Below are 21,763 nucleotides of genomic sequence, written 5' to 3' on the forward strand. Positions count from 1 at the left end.
TCACCCTCTGCTGAATGCCCCACAGCACCACTCACGGCCCTGCGGGGAGTGCAGCATTCGTCCTGGACTCTGTGCTACTTCACATCGCCATGGAAATACGGGCTACCCACCCCAACACGTGACACGTGGAGACTTTAGCAATCACCTGTCCCACTTGCCTGCAAAATCAGGCCAGAGCATAGCCCAGGCTCCCCACTCGGGTGAGCCCAACTCTCGTTACCCCAACCACAAAGACAAGCTCTGGTCTGCTGGCTTGGGCGGGCACATGGCCCTTCCAGCCCGGAGCAGCTCAGGCTGGAGCGGCGTGCTGGGTGTTCTGTCACTCTAAAGGCACTAAGTAGCTGCTGTCCTCCCTGTGAGTGAGGAACGGCCTGCCACCACAGGGAAAGGCAAAGTCTAGACTGGAAAACACTTCTGCCCCACGATGACTTTACAAATAGAAGCTCTATGATGAGCTGCACACCAGACCTTAGACTCAGGTATTTTTAATAAATGAAAACATTTGGTTTTCTATGAGTTATAACTTAAAAAAGAAACAGCCATCAAGACAAACATGAAAAAGTGTCAAATCAAAATTATAATCTCATAAGCAAGCAGCTTCCGAAGAAGAACTGGCAGGGTGTCCGCAGGGAGCCACGCACATCATAGGGTGCGCTCCTCCAACACAACCCTGTGTCCGTCACTTTGCAGGTCTATAGGCATCTCCAATTGATCAAGTACTCTCCAACAAGCTGGCATTTCCTAAAATTAAAAAACAAGTACTTGCAGGTTTCAGTTCATTCAGTATTGAGCTACTGGGAAAACAAGACGTGCATGAATGCCAAAAGATTTAATTTACATGACAGAAGAAAACTGAGAGTAAGTGTTAGAACCCAACTGCAGGAAACAACCAATCTAAGAACCATCCTCCTCCTCAGCCAAAGTCTCTCGGAGCACCTGGAACAGCTGAAGAGCAGCAGGCAGGACTCAGGGACTCAGCAGGGCAGTCTAGGCCCAGTGGGAACCACAGCCTGGGACTGAGGCTCACTGTCTATGAATTCTGTGGTTCATATTCAAAGTTCAACCTGTGCTTAACATTTTTAAGTTCAGACATATCAAAACCTAGAAGCACAGAGGGCTTGTGGTTTTTTATTGCTTTCATGCAAATATATCTCCTTTTCCCAAAAAATGAAGCCACGTCGATCTTCCACACCCATAAGAGTGAGGACAGCAATTCTATTTCTTTTCTGCTAGGATAGGGTCTCTTATGGAAATAATCTCTAAGAAACTGCTTTTTGTCCTCGTAAGAACGGCCTTCATATTTCTTAGGGTCTAACACCAAGACCTGGAGCATGTCATCACCAGCCGTGGGCCCCTCTGTCCTGCCTTCATTCCTCTGTCTCTTCAAAGGCACGACACTTGTCCCTTTCTCTGGGCTTGGGGCTACATCGGTGTTTAGGACAAGCAATGGCTCCTCCAGCTCCCGCTGGTCTTCTACCCCTACATGGCCATCTGGCAACTTCCTCTTCACAGGAAAAGTAGAATCAGGAATCACTTCCCCATTGACTAACAGCAGCTCACTGCTCTCAATAAAACCTGGCTGGATCTGCAGGCCTGAGCTGCTGTCCTTGGGAGCACTTCTGCAGCGCAGCAAATGGACGGCGATGGCTGCTAGGGTCATGTTTCCAGTGTAGACCCCGCAGCAATGGATGCACTTGAAAGCTGGAGACCTGAGCATCGTGTGGACCGTCGGCATCACGTGGTGCCTCTCCTTGAGGTGGAGCTCATAGGCCTCAGCCGTCAGGAAGGTACCAAAGCAGAAGGGACAGGTCAGCTTCTGTCTGCTGGGGGCCCTGGGCAGAGCCTCAGGCTGAGGCCTCACCTTAACATACACAGGTACCAGGGATTTGGAGTGTATCCCGGCAAGGATGGCCAGGTAGACTTCCCGCTCCCCCAGCTTCTCCCGCGGCAGTATGGTGCTGAAGTCGAGATGAGGGAACAGCAGATTGCCGTTGGCATCGAGGTCCAGCTGGAAGCCCCTGTTGCTATAGTCCAGGGGCAGCTTCTTCTTGCCCAGGTGCTTAGTCCTGCTGTGCTCCAGGAGGCCCCGGATGTCATGGAAGGTGCAGGGGCAGAACAAGCAGCCCAGGCCATGCATGAGCAGGTGGCGCATAAGCTCCTCCTCTGAGATGGCGCATTTGCAGGACAGGCACCGCACAGCCCTCTCCCGCATCCACTTCAGGAAGGGTGCACACGCGGCCAGCTTCTCGGGCTCCAGTTTCTCGCCCACCTTGACCTCACTGTGCTTGTGAGCTACCTCCACATGCACCTGGTAGACGTTGGATGGGAAAAGCTCATTGCACACCCGGCAGAGCTTGGATTCGCTGTGCTTGTGAGCCACCTCCATGTGCACCTGGTACACATTGGACGGGAAGAGCTCATTGCACACCCGGCAGGTTTTCCACTGCTTGGCCTGTCTCAGCACCTGGTTGGCATCTGCCGGTGCAGGAGTAGCCTGAACAAACACGCTCGGGGCAGCGCTCACCAGCACTTGTGGGGAGGGCAGGCTGGGAAGGGAACTGGCCATGTGCGCACCTGTGCCTGAGGGCAAAAGCTGGACAGGCACCTGCGGTGGAGTAACAGTTGCCATGCTTCCGCCGGCGGGCACAGGCAGGGTGACAGACACTGGAGCCAGGGTGTAGGTGGGGATCCCATTTACCTGCTTCCCCGTGGGGATGAGCTGCCTGAGAATAGAGCCTGATGTGAGGAAGGTAGTGCTCTGCGAAGCCCCTGCCCTGGCTGGGGGGCTCACAGGCAGGACGCCAGTGCTGACTGAGGGACTGAGCTGCAGCACTCCAGGCCTTGCAGGTGGGCCCACGGGAAGGACCCCCGTGGTGACCGGCTGGCTAAGCTGCAGCACACCAGAACTCACACCCTGGTTCACAGGGACGACTCCTGTGGAGACAGGCTGGTTGGCAGAGAGAAGCCCAGATGGGACCACCTGGCCTGCAGGGAGAACCCTCAAGGGCACTGTCGGACCAGGGGGAAGAACCCGAGATGGAGCTGTCTGCCCAACAGGGAGAGCCCCTGACTGGGCCACCTGGCCAGTGGGGAGAACCCCAGAAGTTGCTGTCTGTCCAGGGATTACCCCTGCAGGGGTCATCTGGCCTGCAGGAAGGACCCCCGATGGGGCTGCTTGACCCACAGAAATCACTCCTGGTGAGACAGCCTGCAGAACCCCGGGGGTGACAGAGGGTCTGGCAGGCAGGACACCAGGCCCAACAGGTCGGCTTACAGACCCCACAGGCTGGGAGAGGGGCAAGACGCCAGGGCGGACAGCCTGACTCATAGGGAGGACACTCTTTCCAACAGACTTACTTATGGGCCCCACAGGCTGGGTGAGGGGCAACACAGGGGGGTTCACAGGCTGGCTGAGCGGTACCCCGTGAGACAGGAGGACAGGCTGGGGGGTGGAGGGCTGCAGGGAGAGGCCACTCTGGCACACAGGCAGAGGGCTGGAGACCAGGGTCACGTGGGGCTGGGCCACCGCAGGTGGGGAGTGGGTCAGACCCCCAGCAGAGCCTGGGGCCACAGTCACTGGCTGCACCACAGCCGGGCTTTGGCCATTCTGTGGCAGGGTGAGACGAAAGCAAGATGGCGGTGCCGGGATGCCAGGGGCGCCGCTGCTCGGTGGTATGGCCAAACGGGCGGCTGGCTTTGGGGCAATGTGCATCTGCTTCAAGAGCCCAGTCCTCTTAATGTGCTCTGAAATCACCGACCTCAGCTTGTTCTCCAAGTCCCTGTGCACATCAGACGTCAGGATGTGGTACATCAGGGCGTCCTGGCTGCTGGCATTGGCACTGCACTTCTTACAGTAGTACCGGTCGGATGACGGGGTCCTGTCCACAGAAGCAGTATCACTTGCTTTCTGTTGGTCCCCCACCTCCTCAGTTCTCAGGCCAAAGTAAGAGTTGATTAAGTAGTGAAAATGAGCCACCAGAACGTGCTTCTTCATGCTGTAGTACAAGGTGTTCGAAAAGTTACATTTTAAACATGTGAAACTAATCACATCACTTCTAGACGACTTAGTCTCGCCTAAGATGTTCACTGTGTAGTTCTGCACTTTGCGAACAGGGGCGTGGAACATCCTGAAGTGCTTGCCTACCACCTTGGGCTGAGAGGCAAAGGTGCAGTTGGGGCACGGGATCACCAGCTCCTGGTCAGCCTCATCTTCGTGGTGACGATGTAAATGGTTTTTGAGGGAAGCAAGCACCTTTGTCGAGTATCTGCAAAGGCTACAACAGTATGGTTTTGTTCGGTATCTCTGTCAAAATAAAAGAACAGTCTTAGGCAGATAAAGAAAGCTGCTGGGGGTCCTCCCACAGTGCACTGTGCCCAGACACCATCACCCACTCCACCCACCCTGAGCAGCAACGCTTGCTCCAGGACCAGGGTAGGGGGATTCTCCACAAGAGAACAGTGACGCTGCACTGCCCCGTTAAGGCTTGGGCACAACTGCTATGTCCCAGTGCAACTTTACTTATAGAACCAACTCCAATTTCACATGACTTTCACACATTCCAAACAGTATGCCTTAAAAAAAAAAAAAAACAAAAAAAAAAAAACACATAAGAGCCTAACAAATATTTTTAGCCTGTCAAACCCAGAAACCCAGAAATCTGGCCCCAAACCCACAGCTTGCTGACCCGTCTAAGCCATGTTGTGAAACCACAAATCCCAGCACTTAATCTTGTATTTTGAATTGAACTGCAATAAAAATTTTCTGTAAGAGGAAGTTGTTTTCTTCCCTACCTCCTCATCTCTTAGTTATGTCATTTTTACTCCCGATTCTAAAACGGAATTCACCTACAATTGACCTGGCTTCCAACCTGTGAGGCCCATCGTTACTGTCTCTAACTTCCCCACTGCTCGAGATGGTAACAGCCAGCAGATGTTGCTCAGCACAAGCAAGTGCCTGATAACAGTCTGAGAATGGTGAAGAGCGACCAACTGCCTAATGCACACATCCCTTTTTAAAAATTTAGAGACAGGGTCTCACCAAGGTGCTCAGGCTAGCCTCAAACCTTGTACCACTGGGGCTGGTACAAGGTACAACACTGTGTAAGTATTATTCTAGATTTATTAGTAGTTCATTAAAAATGGCCCAACTTTTACTAAATAAAATGCAGTATTGAGAATCTATACATTCAATGAAAAACAATGCTCAACAAGAGAACCAGTGGAAGTGGACAGTACATGCACACCAGCATCTGCTGGAATCGAGCAGGGGAGGAAACTTTCTAGAATGCGATGCCACAGACAAGAACTGCCAAAGAAAAGGGCGGAGAGCTGAGCTTCATGGAGACAGCAAGCTTCTGCTTCTCGGAAGCTGCTGTTGAGAACTGCAAGGGAGCGCCACAGGTAGATGCGGACTTGGGAGCCACCCAACAGAGAACACAGGCCTCAAGGCCAAACCTCCTGAGAAGACAAGTGACCTGATATTCTAACAATGGCCATGGATCTGAACCCTTTCCAAAGAGGGCTAGTGATGCCAAAGGATGTAAGGCAAGAAGCTCCAGGTCCTCAGCAGTGGGCAAGATGCAGACCCCAAGCAAAGGTGGCACCCAAAGGTGGCATCCACACACCCACTTGAAGACCACAGCAACATGCACTGCTCATGGGGGGGAATGGCATGGCCACACAGCCTAGCCAGCACACCCCAAGGCACCACCCTGGGAAAGGCAAGCATGTGTCCACGGAAGCCTCCCCACGGGAGGGGGAAACACACACAAGCTGGACACCAGGTTGCAAAGGAGGCTGCTGAAAGGGATGCTGAGCCACCACTGCACCACACCTAGGGAAGCCTCCTCAAGAGCCCACAATCCTAAGCTGAACCTCAGGGCTCTGACCTAAGCCCACATGGTGCACCTCACAAACCACTCTCCTGCTGTAACACTGTCTGGTCTCTGTCCCTAAGTCCTATCCCCTGAGCCTGACTGAAGGAGGCCACCTGCAGATGCAATGGTAGACCAGCAAGCACCACACTGCCACAGGGGCCCCAAGCCCTTCCATCCTGAGAGCAGTGTCTGTTAACGCCAAGGCCCTGTTCACTCCACAAACATACACTCCTGGGGCAAAGGAACCCCTAACTTCTACATCTTCGGAGCAGGTACTGCAAAGCTTGTCACCTGCTCTGCAGCAGGAATTCAAAGATGTTTCCTGATGAAAAGCATGAAATTACACACATCGCATGTAACACTGTGGGATATTTTTAAGAATTCAGATGAGAAAAATCAGTGAGGCCTGAGATTCATGATGTCAAGACCTTCAAAACAAGGTTAGGGAGTAGAGTGTCCTGTCAAGGAGGGACTTGAACGTGGGTAGACAAAAGAAACATCCCTGAAGAAATTTTCATAACACAGTAAATAATGACAGGAGTTTTTCCCTCCAAAATCCCCAAGGCCAGCATGACAGGAACTGGACAGGGACCAGCCGAGTGAAGCATGTCAGGCTCCATTTGACACTGATAGACATGTCAACAAAGGGTGCACTTTTCACAGAGCCCCTCAGCGAGAGGAATCAGCCACATGCTGCACATTTCAGTGTGAAGGTCTGAGGTTTCCAACCACTAGACTTGTTCCCTGATCCAGTGGTCTACATTTTTACTTTAGTTTCTGGAACCAGGATGTGAGAGCATCCACGGGTTTACTTACTCAAGCCTGTGGAGGGCAGCCCATCACACCCAGACCACAGACCTCAACCTGCAGGCATGCATAGAGGCTGTCTCTGCACATCTGAACATGCCTACACGTATAGGTCTATGCACGGAAACATTACAATAAGCTAGGCTGATTTATCACTGAGGAAAGAAAGCATTTCTTCACATGTGTGGGTTCCGCGTTCACAAAGGCCCGGCTGTCACAGCTCCCAGTCCTGTAGCTCTGTGTGTAGTAAGTGCCATCCACATACAGGATTCCTCTTGCTGACCTTTACCTGCTATGTTTTCACTCTTCCTTTCCTACGTGTAGGCATGTTCAGATGTGCAGCTGCCCACGGTGCTGAGTAATGTGTGTGAGGCCTATGGCCTGGCTGTGCAGTGCGCCACCCGCAGTCTTGGTAAGTCCACCCTGGAGTGTTCTCACCGTCACCCCTCCAGTCACTTGAGGACACACTCTCACAGTGGTGAGTATCTCTGTTAAGGGCCATCCACAGCACAGTTCTATGTGCTGCACTCTCCTATGACCCGCTGCACACAGGCTGTCACACCAGCATGGCTAAGGCCTTAACAACAGTTACACCACTGGCAACAGCCACATGCAACTCTGCCACAACAGCATGAGCCAGTATGCACACACAGCCCTGAAAAGCCACTAGCTCTGCAAGGCTCACACCTAATAGCACGTTTAACGCAGGACAGTTATCAAGTCAAAGGTCCAGTGGCTTCAGCAGTTCTTCAGGATCACACTGAACCGAATCCCTGCGCCCACTCCCACTCACCCACCAGGCTCCAGACACCTGAGGAGTTCCTCAGATTAATCCACACTTACCCCTAGTGAAAACTAAACACAAAAATACATACCACTTTCTTTCCAGAAGGTTCCCAGAGAGAAACATCTCCCCATGATGTGTTATAGAAGAACTTCTCTCCTGGATCAAAGCCTTTAAGGTCCTTCAAAAAAATGTAGAAAAAAAGATCATTATACAAAGTCAGAAGATAAAGAAATACTGACTAGGATCCGATGACATTACTTGGTGCCTAAAATCTACCTGGGTAAAAAGACACAAAAGTCTCTCTGGGCACCACTGAGGACGATCGCTGAAAAGGCTGGAGTGATCAAGCAGAATTACAGAAGAAACAGATGAGGCCTCCTAACAAATAAGCATCTACACCTTGTGCTATGTTCAGGTATGAGGTGTCCCCAAAGCTCATGTGTGAGGCCGTGCAAGGAAGCTTAGAGGTGAAAGGGTAGGTTAGGAGAGCCTCAGCCTACCCAGCACCCTCGTCCACCCCCAGGGGTTAGGCAGGTAAGCCATGGTGGGAGAGCCTCAGCCTACCCAGCACCCTCGTCCACCCCCAGGGGTTAGGCAGGTGGGCCATGGTGGGAGAGCCTCAGCCTACCCAGCACCCTCGTCCACCCCCAGGGGTTAGGCAGGTGGGCCATGGTGGGAGAGCCTCAGCCTACCCAGTACCCTCGTCCAGCCACAGGGGTTAGGCAGGTAAGCCATGGTGGGAGAGCCTCAGCCTACCCAGTACCCTCATCCAGCCACAGGGGTTAGGCAGGTAAGCCATGGTAGGAGAGCCTCAGCCTAACCAGTACCCTCGTCCACCCCCAGGGGTTAGGCAGGTGGGCCATGGTGGGAGAGCCTCAGCCTACCCAGCACCCTCGTCCACCCCCAGGGGTTAGGCAGGTGGGCCATGGTGGGAGAGCCTCAGCCTACCCAGTACCCTCGTCCACCCACAGGGGTTAGGCAGGTGGGCCATGGTGGGAGAGCCTCAGCCTACCCAGCACCCTCGTCCACCCCCAGGGGTTAGGCAGGTGGGCCATGGTGGGAGAGCCTCAGCCTAACCAGTACCCTCGTCCACCCCCAGGGGTTAGGCAGGTGGGCCATGGTGGGAGAGCCTCAGGCTAACAAATGCACTCGTCCACCCACAGGGATTAGGCAGGTGGGATGCGGTGGGAGGAGGCTGTCCCTAGGGGAAAGTCACTGGGTTTAATTTTGTCCCTGGTGAGTGGAGCTCTCTCTGCTTTGACTGCTATGTCCTTCCACCATGACTTTCTCCCTCACCTCAGGCACAGAGCAATGGAACTGGCCATCTATGGACTGAGACCTCTGAAACCCTAAGCACCACATAAACGTTTCCTCCTCAAAGCTGTCTTGTAGGTCTCACAGTCACGAAGATGAAAAAGCTGACTAAACACCATGTTAGTATCAACAGAGCCAAGCCCAGGAAAGGGTTCCACAGCAAATGCAGCTCTGCGAGTAGCACAAAGAAACAGCAGCACTTCCAAGAAGAAGAGCTCCCACGCTTTACCACCACAACCTCCTCCAGGCCTCCCTCCCACAGAAGACTCAGACACAAAGCACCACCCGGACAGGAACGAGACTCTCCACTCCCATGCTCGAGTGTGAGGGACGCAGTCCGTGGGGACAGAGACCTTAGCCAGCTCAGAGAACAAAGGTGCCCAGCTCTGATGGCCTCAGAGGGGCAGGCAAGGACCGGTCTCCTAATGCCATCCCAGGCAGAGGTGAGGTTTAGTGGGGCCTCCTCACTCCTCCTCACCACCTTATGTTTCCACCTAAGATGAGATTTTTACTCAGGAAGTACAGGTATCTGCAGGCAGGGCACCAGGGCCACACCTGTGATCCCAGCAACTCAGGAGGCTGAGGCAAGGGGATCCCAAGTTCACGGCCAGCCTCAGCAACTTGGCACAGAGGCCCTAAGCAATTTAGCTAGACCTGGTCTCAAAAAATTACAAAGGGCTGGATGTGGCTCAGTGGTAAAGCGCCCCTGCGTCCAATCCCTGATATAAAAACAAGAGAGAAGGGAAGGTCTCCTCAGTGGCCGTTCTGTGGACACCTTTGCTCCTCCCATCTGGGACGTCTCAAGAGCTCCCAGTGTGATTTTTGTAACAGGAAAGACTATTGCCCTGTCTGAGGGTTTGATTTTAGTGACCTTGACTCTTTGCTAGGACTTCTTGGTATCTCCGCTGACCACAGCCTCTGAACTATACTAGCTTCCCAGCCTCTGTCTTCAGGTGTGCTACCTTAACTGCATAGCCTGGAGTCCTGGCCAATTTTCTGGTATATTAACCCCATAAGACTAAGCCGGGCTGGCTCATTCCCTCTGAACGATTTTATATGTTTAATCTTTTTTTTTTTTTAATTTATAGCTTGCTTTTTTTTTTTTTGTAGTTGTAGATAGACAGCATGCCTTTATTTTTATTTGTTTATTTCATATGGTTCTAAGGATCAAACCCAACGCCTAACACATGCTAGGCAAGCCCTCTGTCACTAAGCTATAACCCCAGCCTGCATTATTTTTTTGATTACTTTGTTAACTTTTTTACATGGCGCTAGGATTGAACCCAGTGCCTCCTAATGCTAGGCAAGTGCTCTGCCACTGAGCCTCAATCCCAGCCTCTAGTAGTCATCTATAAACTGCACACTGCCAGTACTGGCCAGTTTCTCTGTCACAGAGAACAAAAGCAAGCATTTTTTCATCTTACCTTTCAAGCACCTTTCAGGATGGACATTTCAACAAGAACTAAGACATGCAGTTTTTTTCTCAGATGGATGAAGTTATTTTTCACTCAAAAAGTTACTTGCCCCAGCCAGGCACAGTGGTACCTGCCTGTAATCCCAGTAACTCAAGAGGCTAATGCAAGAGGATCATAAGTTTGAGGCCAGCCTCAGCAACCTAACAAGGCCCTACCCGAATTAGTAAGACTCTGTCTCAAATTTTTAAAAAAATATAAAACGGGCTAGGGATGTGGTTCAGTGGTTGAGCATCCCTGGGTTCAGTCTAAAACTAAAAAAAAAAAAAAAAAAAGCTACTTGTTCTAGTGAGAAAGTGCAGACAAGGGTGTGAGGGAGAGAAACCTCACCGCTGGCTGGGAAAACGAGCTAAGAGGCAGCTACCTAAGAAACACTGACAGGGCCTCCAGGGAGCAGGGTGGACCTGGGGCTGGACCTGGAGAGGGAGAGGAGACGGGAATGGCATGTGAACCAGGACGACTATAAAAGGTGGGGAAGGATGGCAGACACACCTGAGGCTGACAGGGTGCAAACAGGCTGGGAGGGCTGGAGTGCGGCCCAGTGGCAGAACACTCGCCTAGTATGTGCAAGGTTCTGGGTTCCATCCCTAGCACAGCAATAAAAAAAAAAGAGCTGGGAACCCACAGCATCAATTCAACCCTCACATGTTCACTGCTGGACTCTAAGAGAGACTTCAACCTCAGTTTCATTGTTGACAAAGCTGATTTAGATGATTTCATGGAAATCAGGAAGCAGGGAAGGGGAACTCAGCAGACTGATCTGACCTGAGCAGGACCAAGCAGGAAGGCAGGGCAGGGCAGTTGGAGCACAGAGAGGGTTTCAAATGGGAGTTTCCAAGAGTGAACACCAGTCACCAAGGGAGGAGGCACATGTGAAGCATTTCACAAGCTCTCTAGCAGTTCACAAGGCTCATGACACTTTCTGTTTCACTGAGTTGAAACGAAGAACCTTTTGCCCTGGACACATCCCAGAGCAAGTGAAAACAGTGCTGTACGGAACACCCCGCACACCCACCCATTTTACCTCTGGAGCAACAGTTCATACATGTAAAAATGCAAACTTCCAAGGAGTAGTCCAAGGAGAGCAGAGATTAGGATCTAAGGCACCGAGACAGGTACTTAGAGGAGAGGGTGTCGGGGTGCAACCCTAAGGCATGTTACAGTGGTTGAGGCAATACCCAATGGGAGTAGGGTGCATCTCAGTGGTGGAGTGCTTGCCTAGTGGTATGAGGCCCTGGACTCCAGCCCCAGCACAGCTAAAAAACAGACCCATGGCTGTGGAGAACCAGAACACACTCAATCATGGGAAAGCCACAGCAAAGCTCAAAAAACCTGAAGAAAGAAATTCCATGAATATGAAAAGTTACAAATTACTTACTATGAGAAAGTAACCCCTCAGAAAGATGAGCCCTTGCTACCTCTCCAGGAGGCTCTCTACACCGGAGACCAGCGATCAGCTTAGGACATGGTCAGCGTGCCAAGCCCCTACGCGTGAGCATGGATGTGGTATTCCCAGTTTCTCTTTCTAGGGAAATGACCACCTCTGCTGTATAGTGGTCAGTCTATAGTGCTGTTTTTATAATCAAAGGTTGCTTTTAAAAAATATTAAAACAAGGAGTTGAATCAGAGAATGATACTTAATACAACTGCTTCAACTGCTCTGAGGTACACAAATCAAGTCAACTCAGAAATAATAAGGAAAAGACAAGTCATCACCAGTGTTTAAACCAGAAATAGAAGGCATTCTCTGAATTAAATGAAAAACTGCTACAGCACCAGAAACCAATAGCCAAGCCAGGGATGCAGAGGCACCCAGAGCCATCATGAAATCATCATGGCCTTACACAAAACAGAGTCTCACTGTTTTGGGGTGGTGATGGTGTCCTGGAGGTGGAAGACTTGTGTTTTTGTCAGCTCTATATCGCTGTGACCAAAAGACCTGACAGGAACAATTTTGAGGAGCAGAAGTTTATTTTGGCTCGAGGTTTTAGAGTTCAGCCCATGGTTGGCCCACTCCATAGCTCTGGCCTGAGGTGAAACAGAACATCGTGACAGAGGGTGCAGGGAAGGTAAGCAGCTTAGGACATGACCACCAGGAAAGCAGAGAGGGCTCCGCCCACCAGGGACAAAAAAACGCAAACCCCACAGGCACACTCCCAGGGATCTACTCCTCCAGCCACAGCCCACCCACCTACAGTTACCCCCTGGTTAATCCATATCAGAGGATTAATCCACTGATGAGGCCACAACGCCCATAATCTAATCATTTCATGTCTGAGAATGCTAGCTTTGTCTCACATGAGTTTAGGGAGATACTCATATTGAAACCCTAACATTCTGCCCCTTACCCCGAAAGCTCATGCCCATCTCACAATACATTCAGTCTGTTTCCAAGAGTAACCAGTCTCAACAGTTTCAGCATTGCCCAAAGTCCACGACCAAATTCTCATCTGAAACTCAAGACAAATTTATGGACATTCTCCCCTAAAGATCAAAAGCAAGTCACGTACATCCAATATAAAATGGCACAGAGTAAACATTTCCATTCCACAAAGGAGAATCAGAGGAATAAAAAGAGATAGGACCAAAGTAAGACTGAAATCCAAACAAGTCCTGCTAGCTCCCTGTCCAGCATCTGGGGCCCCAGGCACTGTGAAGTTCTCTCCAAAGAACTTTGTGTAGCTCCACTCCTAAAGCCTTGCTGGGTACAGCCCACACAGCCTCTCCTGGCTCGTTCCTGTAGCTTTCCTCAAAAACAGACGTCCCATGGTACTGGCATCTCTTATTCTTGGGAGTCTCCCCTGCAGCTTCAGCTTCCTACTCACTTCATGCCTCACTCCTCTCAGGGGCAGCCCTCAGGGACTCCAACCCTGCAACACTGTGCTGGCCTCCCAGGCCTTCCTTTGAAATCTCGGCTAATGCCAGTGCTCAACACCAAGGTTTGTCTCCATCTCCAGGAGCAGCCAAGCCTCCTGGGACCACAGCTACGGCAGCCTCTGCAGGACTAGGTGGCTGAGGACGTGAAACAACTTCCTAGGCCCCTGTTGTGCATGCAGGATGCCCCACCATTCTCTTCCCAAAGGAATTTTTACCTTTACACCTTAAAGCCTGAGATGGGTGTGGTCTTGCCAATTCCTGAGATGCCCTCAAGTCATCTTTCCTATTGTCTCTGAGAAAAGTATTTATCCATTTAGTGGCAGTAATGTCTTTAAGGACTACGACTTTCTGAGCTCCAGTTTTACTGCACTTTTCTGGTCAAACTGCAAGTTTTCCAAATCTTTCCACTTTGCTTTCTACTCCTGATTCTCCCAGTACACTTGGCGAAAAGTCACCTCCTCAATGCTGTGCTGCCTTGAAATGTCCTCCACCAGATTAGTTACTACATCACATTTTAAATTCAGCCTCACAGAGTCTCAAAACGCAGACAAAATGTAGACAACTTCTTGGCCTGAACATAACACAAATGGCCTCTAGTCCAATTCCCCAATAGAGCCCTCCTCCTCTGAAACCACATGAGCCCAGTCTTGGCTGTCCACAATCCCATCAGCATTCTGGTCTGAGCTCCCACCAGAACCTTTCACTAAGCTCTGCCTATAATTCTAAAGCTTTTCCAGCTCACATCTCTAAACTTTTCAAAATACCCACTACCACCCGCAAAGGCTTCTGAACCACATGATCAGGTTAGTCACAGCAAGACCCCATTTCTTGGTACCAATCTGTTTTAGTTTTGCGTCACTGTGACCTAAAGAACTCCCAGGAACAATTTAGAGGAGGAAAAGTTTATTTTCGCTCATTGTTTTAGAGGTTCAGTCCATGGTTGGCCAACTCCATAGCTCTGGCCTGAGGTGAAATAGAACATCATAGTCAGACAGTGCAGCGAAGGAAAGCAGCTCAGAACATGGCTACCAGAAAACAGAGAGAGGGTTCCACCCACCAGAGTCAAAATATCAACCCCTCAAGCATGCCCCCAATGACCTACTTCCTCCAGCCACACCCTGCCTAACTACTTACCTAGTTAATCCATATCAGAGGGTTAATACACTGGTTAGAAGACCTCTCATCATCTAATCATTTGCCTCTGAAAATTCTTGCCATTTCTCACATGAGTTTTTGCTTGCGTGGCATTCATGAGGCCCTGGTTTCAATCCCCAGCACCCTCTCCCCACAAAAAAAAAAAAAAAAATTACCATTTCAAGAAAGTCAACAGACATGAGCTACTACTATGTAGGGACATCCTGCAATACTGGATGACAAATAATACTAATGTGTGACAAGCCTGAAAAGGGTCTCCTGGAGACTCTGAAGAAACCAGCAGTGAAGAGCAACAGGAAGGAGAGGGTGGCGCAGTGCTGGGATGCTGGAGCCCTGGGCACCAACCTGGGTACCACAGAGGTACTGCCTCTGCAGTGGGCAAAGAGCTAGGCTGGACCCATTCTAACAACAAGCTTAAGAGCAAGCTTCAAAAGGCTCAAACCAATGCCAAGTAGGACAAAGCTCAAATATACCCAAAGGAAATCACAAAATCCTGGATCATAATATCCAGCATGCAGTCAAAAAGTGCCAGTCAAATAAAGGAGCAGAAAAGTTCAACCCAAACCAGGAACACAAGGGATGACAGCAGACACAAGTGAAGGGTGGAATGCTGGAATGTGGCTCAGTAGCAGAACACTTGCCCTGTAGAGTCAAGGCCCTGCATTCAAACCTCAGTACTGGGAGGAGGAGGAAGAGAAGGAGGAGGAAGAAGAGAAGGAGAAGGAGAAGGAAAAGGAGGAGGAGAAGAAAGAAAGGAAACAAATGCAATAAGGAGAGAAATGAAAGATCAAACTGTACTTGCTCAATGAAAATGTATGATCTATAATGATAGGATGAAGAACAGGCCAGATTCTGCTCAAGAGAAGCCTGGGGTCTGGACACAGCAGAGAGGAGGAACCCAGAGTTTCCCAGAGTGGATTATCTCTACATCTGCAAATGATCCCTGTGACAGGGCTCTCAGAGACAGAAGACACAGCGCCACAGAGTTTTCCAAACCCAGTGAAAACCATAAACTCTCAAATGCAAGCTCAGCAGATCCAGCGAGAGAAACACCAACAAAACCAAACCAAGGCATATCATAATCACAATGCTGCAAACACAGAAGACCAAATATGATGGACACTAATGGAGAAGATGTCAGCTAGGAGACAGAAAGTCTTTAAAACACTAAGTGGGAAAAATACTAGAATTCCACACCTAGCAAAAATATCTTCCTACATAGAAATGTTTCCTAGGGCTGGGGATGTGGCTCAAGAGGTAGCGTGCTCGCCTGGCATGCATGCGACCCGGGTTCGATCCTCAGCACCACATACCAACAAAGATGTTGTGTCCGCCAAGAACTAAAAAATAAATATTAAAAATTCTCTCTCTCTCTCCTCTCTCTCTTAAAAAAAAAAAAAAAAGAAAAGAAATGTTCCCTGATCTCACCAAAAAAAAAAAAAAAGAATGCTGAGGTTATGTAACTCAATGACAGAGCTCTGGCCTAGCAAGAGCCCTGGATTCTATCCCCAGTACTGCAAAGGGAAAAAAAAAAAGTAAAGACAACTTACAGAATGGGAGAAAATAGCTACAAATCTTTTATCTGACAAGGGTTTAATATGAGGAATATATAAAGAAATTCCTACAACTCAAAAACAAAATGATAAACAACACAATTAAAAAACAAGCAAAGGACTTGAATAGACATTTCTCCAAAATGTACAAATAGCCAATAAGCACATGAAAAGACACTCAACTTCATTTGTCTCCACGGAGACACAAATCAAAACCACTATCAGATACCACTGCATACCTACTGTGATGGTGAAGGAGGGAGGAAGGGAGAGGGAGAAGAAAGAATTGAAGATAAAGAAGCAAAGAGGAGAGGACAGGCAAGAAGGTGGAGAAAGCCGGGAGCGAGGACATAAAACAGCCAGGGCTGGCAACAGCAGGGACTACCTGTACACTTCGGGAGGAATGTGAACAGAGCACTCCCACAGAGACAAGTGCAGCATTTCCCCAAAATGCTGAACAGAACTGCTGTGTGGCCTGGCATTACACTCCTACTTATTTATATACCCAAAACCACTGAAAGCAGGACTGAAACTGATACTTAAAGGCCAATATTCACTGCAGCACTACTCACAATAGCTAAAAGGTAGAATTAACTCAAACATCCTTCAACAGATGACATTTATGATAAGCACAATGTAGTACAACAGAATATTACTGAGACATAAAAAGGAACAATATTTTACAGAGAAAATTTGAAAACACAAGTGACATACGCCTGACACAAAAGGACCACTACCATCCAACTCCAGTCTATGAAGCATCTCTAGCAGGCAGAGTCACAGAAACAGAAGACAGATCAGAAATCACCCAGGACTGGGGGTGGGGGGTGGGGAGTTACTGTTTAATGGTTATGTTTCTATTTTAGGTACTGAAAAATTCTGGAAATAGATAATGAGGAGGGTTACAAAACATTATAAATATAACTAATGCTGGTAAATTGTACACTTAGGAATGGCTAAAGTAAAAGCCAGGTGCAGTGGTACGCACCTGTAAATCCAACTACTTAGGAGGCTGAGCCATCTTACTGAGAAGGATAGCTTGAGACCAGAAGTTCAAGACTGACCCTGGCAATATACGAGACCCCATCTCAAAAAAAAAAAAAAAAAAAAGAAAGAAAGAAAGAAAGAAAGAAAGAAAAAGAAATAAAATATATTCCATGAATATCAAAATTTTGGCAAATTTTGGCTCCACAGGCAAGGGGACCAACGTAGACAGGCCTAGGCTAATGGTGGGGATTCTCAGTGGTTACCATCTTGAAATTTTTAAGAATTTAAGCTCTGCATCTGTGGCCCAGAGCCTAAAAAGCATGAAGCAACTACCAGGGGCTTGAGGTCTCAGCATACATGGTCCCCCTCCAATCTCTCCAGGACCCATTCTGAGGCTGCTTTCTGCCTCCCCTCAAAGTCCCACCTCCTTCAGCCACCACTCCTCTATTCTGTAGTTCACTCCTGTCTTCGCAAGGAAAAAGAAATAAAATATATTCCATTTTTTAAAATCTATTTTAAAAATAAATATATCATAATGTTAACAATGGATATTTTGAGGTAATGCTTATAAGTGAGTCTTATTTTCATGTTCTGTGTCTAATTATTATAATGAAATTTTATGCTGCTTAAATTTTTAAAAGTTTCATAAGACACAGGCACAGCTACAAATTAATAAAAATAAAAATGTTCCCCCAAAAGAATTAGTCCCAGGGCTGAGGATGCAACTCAGTGGTAGAGTACTTGCCTAGCACCACAAAAGAAAGAATTAGTCCTATTCAATTCAATAGTTAATAATTTCACTAACTGAATAGCTTCAAATTGAAACTCCTCAGTTTCCCCTGAAGTGCATCCATGTCTCTGTCAGTGATAGTCTCGAACAAATCTGGGTGCTCAATTTGCTCCTCAGGCTCACCAAGGAAACCTTCACGAGCACACTCAGTGCCACTAAAAGTGCCTCTATCCTAAGGGATAGAGGATGAAACCTGTAGTTGTTACTGACATTTAATCTGTGAAGTCAAAATGAAGGCTGATGCCTTAGCTCAGAGGCAGAGCTCTAGCATTCCTGAGCCAGGTCCTGATCAGATCCCCAGCACCACAAAAAGCTGGAGGGGACAGGCATGGTGGTACAAGCCAGTAATTCCAGCAGCTTGGGAGGTTGAGCTAGCAGGATCGCAGGTTCAAAGCCAGCCTCAGCAAAAAGTGAGTCCCTGTCTCTAAATAAAATACAAAATTGGGCTGGGGATGTGGCTCAGTGGTCTAGTGGTTCTGACTGCAATCCCCAATCTCAAAAAAAAAAAAAAAAAGCTAGAGGGTGCAAAGAAAACAATCGCATAATAGAATTCCAGTTTTAAAAGCTGAATTCACATTAAGTGAAGACTAAGGTGACATAACAATGAAATTCAACATCTGACTGGATCTAGTACTTAAGGGGAAAATAACACCAGACAACGATAGATTAGACAAAAATACCCTCTCGGTGCTGCATTCACACAAGCTGATAAGCACCCTGCAGTAATAGAGAAAACTATCCATATTCTCAGATTTATACACAGTGGGCTGGGATGTGGCTCAAAGGTAGAGCACCTGTCTAACATGCACAAGACCCTGGTTTAATCTCGGCACCGCAGAAGAAAATCTACACTGTATAGGTAAAAAGAGCCTTGAGGTATACAATTTACTCTGCAATGGCTCAAGAGAAAATACACACTCAGAGAGCACCTGGCAAGAAGTCCCCTCCAAGAGGGAAAATGTGTTCACACGTGAATTCATGCAAAGGTAACAGGAGTGTTCTTTGTGTCATTTTAATTCTTATCTTTTCTGTAACTTTTAATTATTGTTTCCAAACAGAACATTCTTAAAGCTGGATTCGCTCATGTGGTCTGGTGGGGCTCCTAAATTCACGTTCCTGAATGCCTCCTCTATCCTTCCCAGTGCAGAACTCTAACTAGGCTCTACAAAAACAAACTTCACTGCTTTTTGTGCAGTGCTGGTGACTGAACCCAGGGCCTCCTGCATGCTATACAGCACTCTGCTAGTGAGCTACATCCCACCCCACAAAACAAACCTTAAGCAACACTCACTCCCAACTCTTCCACAAAGGCCACAATAGGCTCCCACTGGACACTGCTTCTGCCTCCTCTGCACAATGACTGTCCCAAGACTGTCTCAGCTTCTGCTGGACTGTCACTGCCTGACAGGAGCAAGCATTCTGGCTTCAATTCTCCACATCCCTTCCCTGGGATTATGAGGGACATTGAGGCCCAAGGAGTAACTCATTTGTTCCAGGTCACACCATTAGTTAAGAATCAGGATTAAGGGCTGGGGATGTGGCTCAAGTGGTAGCGCGCTCGCCTGGCATGCGTGCGGCCCGGGTTCAATCCTCAGCACCACATACAGACAAAGATGCTGTGTCCGCCAAATACTGAAAAATAAATATTAAAGTTCTCTCTCTCTCTCTCTCTCTCTCTCTCCCTCTTTCTCACTCTCTCTCACCTCTCACTTTCTTAAAAAAAAAAAAAAAAAGAATCAGGATTAAAATAAAAGGCTTTAGCCAGGTTTAATGGCACAGGCCTCCATCTCAGTTAACTCCAAAGACTAAGGCAGGAAGATCACAATTTCAAGGTCAGCCTGGGCAACTTACTTAGCAAGACCCTGTCTCAAAATAAAAACTAAAAAGGGCTCAGGATGTGGCTCAGTGGTACATCTTTGGGTTCAATCCTCAGGACACACACACACACACACACACACACGTTTCTGGTTAATTCCCTAGTGATCAAAAGAAAACATGTAGGGCTGGGGATGTGGCTCAAGCGGTAGCGCACTCGCCTGGCATGCGTGCGGCCCGGGTTCGATCCTCAGCACCACATACAAACAAAGATGTTATGTCCACTGAAAACTAAAAAATAAATATTAAAATTTAAAAAAAAAAAAAAAAAAAAAAAAAAAGAAAACATGTAGGGCTGGGGTTGTGGCTCAGTGGTAGAGCGCTTGCCTAGTGTGTGTGAGCCACTGGGTTCAATTCTCAGTATCGCATATAAATAAATGAATAAAATAAAGGTCCATATACAACTAAAAATATTTTTAAATAATTTTAAAAAAACAATATGCTATGTTTGTGAAATGACACTCCCACGCTGCAGGGTGCCTTCTGGAGCACCCTCCCTAAACCAGAACCAGTGCTGAGAGTGCCTAGTGTGCCACCACTTGAAGCCTGCACGGCCTACACACACTGCATTCCTAGGTGTTCACGTCTGGTTCTCTACAAGCATCCCCCAGCCCCACTCCTTATCTGCCCCTGAAGGGCTCATATCTACCCTCAATCCACCAAGCAAACAGAGCTTATCAATCCTATCTCCAAATAATCACCTGCTTTCCTTCCTTGGGCATAGAGTATGGCTTGCAGGCAGAGCTGCAGAAACCTCCAGAAGGCTTCCATCTCAGGACTGTCCTGAACTAAAGGTTCTGCCTGAGCAAGTCCTCTTCCAGCACCCCTCCCATTCTCACATTTTCACATGAGAATCTCATACTCTACTCTTTAAAATGTTGCTCACAGGATGCGGTGGCACACAGCTGTAATGCCAACTGCTGGAAGGCTGAGGCAAGAGGGTTCCAAGTTTGAGGCCAGCCTCCACAACTTAGCAGGACTCTGTCTCAAAACAAAAAGGGCTGGGGATATACCTCAGCAGTAGAGTATGCATCCCCAGTACCACAAAAACAAACAAACAAACAAAAAAATTAAATAAAAATGTTTCTCTATGTGGGTTTTAGTTTTATTCCTTCATTCCAGAAATATCTGTGAAGCATCCATGTGTCAGACTCCACTCTGATCACAGGCAGAAAAATAGGTAACACCACAGTGAGGTCCTTGCCTCCTCGAGTTCAAGGGGAAGACAGAGTGCCAACAAATGACACCAAGTAGCTGAAGTGCTCTGAGGACAACGGAGGAGGAGGAGGAGAGAGAAGAGAGCATGGGGAGAAGGCAGTGTGTGAGGAGAAGAGACCCATCTGCGGCCCTTCAGAAATTAATAGTAATTATCTACTTGAGAGCCACATTAACTCTGACTACTGACAGGAACCCTGATAACTATTAGCTTTTCACTATCAGATTGCCTTTTAATAAGTAAAAATCTGGTTGAAAGTCTCAAATTTCAAGATTAAGTAACTGAGCTCTTTCCAGGCCATTGTACTCTGAACCAAATTCTTTACAAGTTTTAAAAATTCAAAACAGACATTTTTCCTATTTCTACAGCAATGAACAACACATGTAAAAAACTATCAGTGACTATAAGGATAGATATGTACCCTTACTTAATATTTTTAAACTATATATGCCCACCATCTAGTTTCAATATTATAAGGAAAAATTCAAAGAAATCAAATTCATCAATAAAGCCTGAATTTTGAAACTTTGTAAGACTGCACATACTAAGTTCATGAATCAGGACAAAAAAAGGGAAAGAAGCTACCACACCACATGTGCAGTGCATGCCCACTAAAGCTGAGACAGTGTTTGCAACTTCTTTTACTAAAACAATGTGACTCAACACAGTGCCCTCAAGCATCAAAAACAAGTATTTTTTTTTAATCACTAATAAGTATAAAAATCACCTCCTAAAAGTAGCTCGAAACTTGAACAGCTTAAACTGCTCACCTAGAAAGACACATCACAGCCACTTGGAGGAGGCACACCCACTCTCCCACAAGCTCCCGATCTCCCTGCAAGCCAACCCAGCGCCACATCTTTCAGCCTGCTGTTGACATCCTCTTACCTTCAGCAACTCCCTGCAGCTGTCAAGCCCGACATCCACAAGAATTCCTTTCACCCTTTTCCGCACCTTTCTGATGTTGTCAAGATTTTCCACAGGAATTTGAAACATTTTTGAAATTTTCCTTAAAAGGAAAGAAAACAAAACTGTAAGAAGATAAATACACAAA

General features: G+C 48.0%; 1 protein-coding gene across 1 annotated transcript in view; it reads right to left on the bottom strand.

Annotated features, from left to right (window-relative positions):
* Positions 1-469: 469 nt before the first annotated feature.
* Positions 470-21,763, bottom strand: part of Adnp2 (ADNP homeobox 2) — a 29,293-nt gene continuing 7,999 nt past the window's right edge. The window contains exons 2-4 of the mRNA XM_078029842.1: positions 21,598-21,718; positions 7,559-7,648; positions 470-4,303 (exon numbers count right to left, since the gene is read on the bottom strand). Of these exons, the coding sequence (XP_077885968.1) occupies positions 1,031-4,303; positions 7,559-7,648; positions 21,598-21,705 (3,471 nt within the window). The 5' untranslated portion in view covers positions 21,706-21,718 and the 3' untranslated portion in view covers positions 470-1,030. The remainder of the gene's footprint in view (positions 4,304-7,558; positions 7,649-21,597; positions 21,719-21,763) is intronic.

Source organism: Ictidomys tridecemlineatus, chromosome 13, assembly GCF_052094955.1.
Source record: "Ictidomys tridecemlineatus isolate mIctTri1 chromosome 13, mIctTri1.hap1, whole genome shotgun sequence".
Lineage (NCBI taxonomy): Eukaryota > Metazoa > Chordata > Mammalia > Rodentia > Sciuridae > Ictidomys > Ictidomys tridecemlineatus.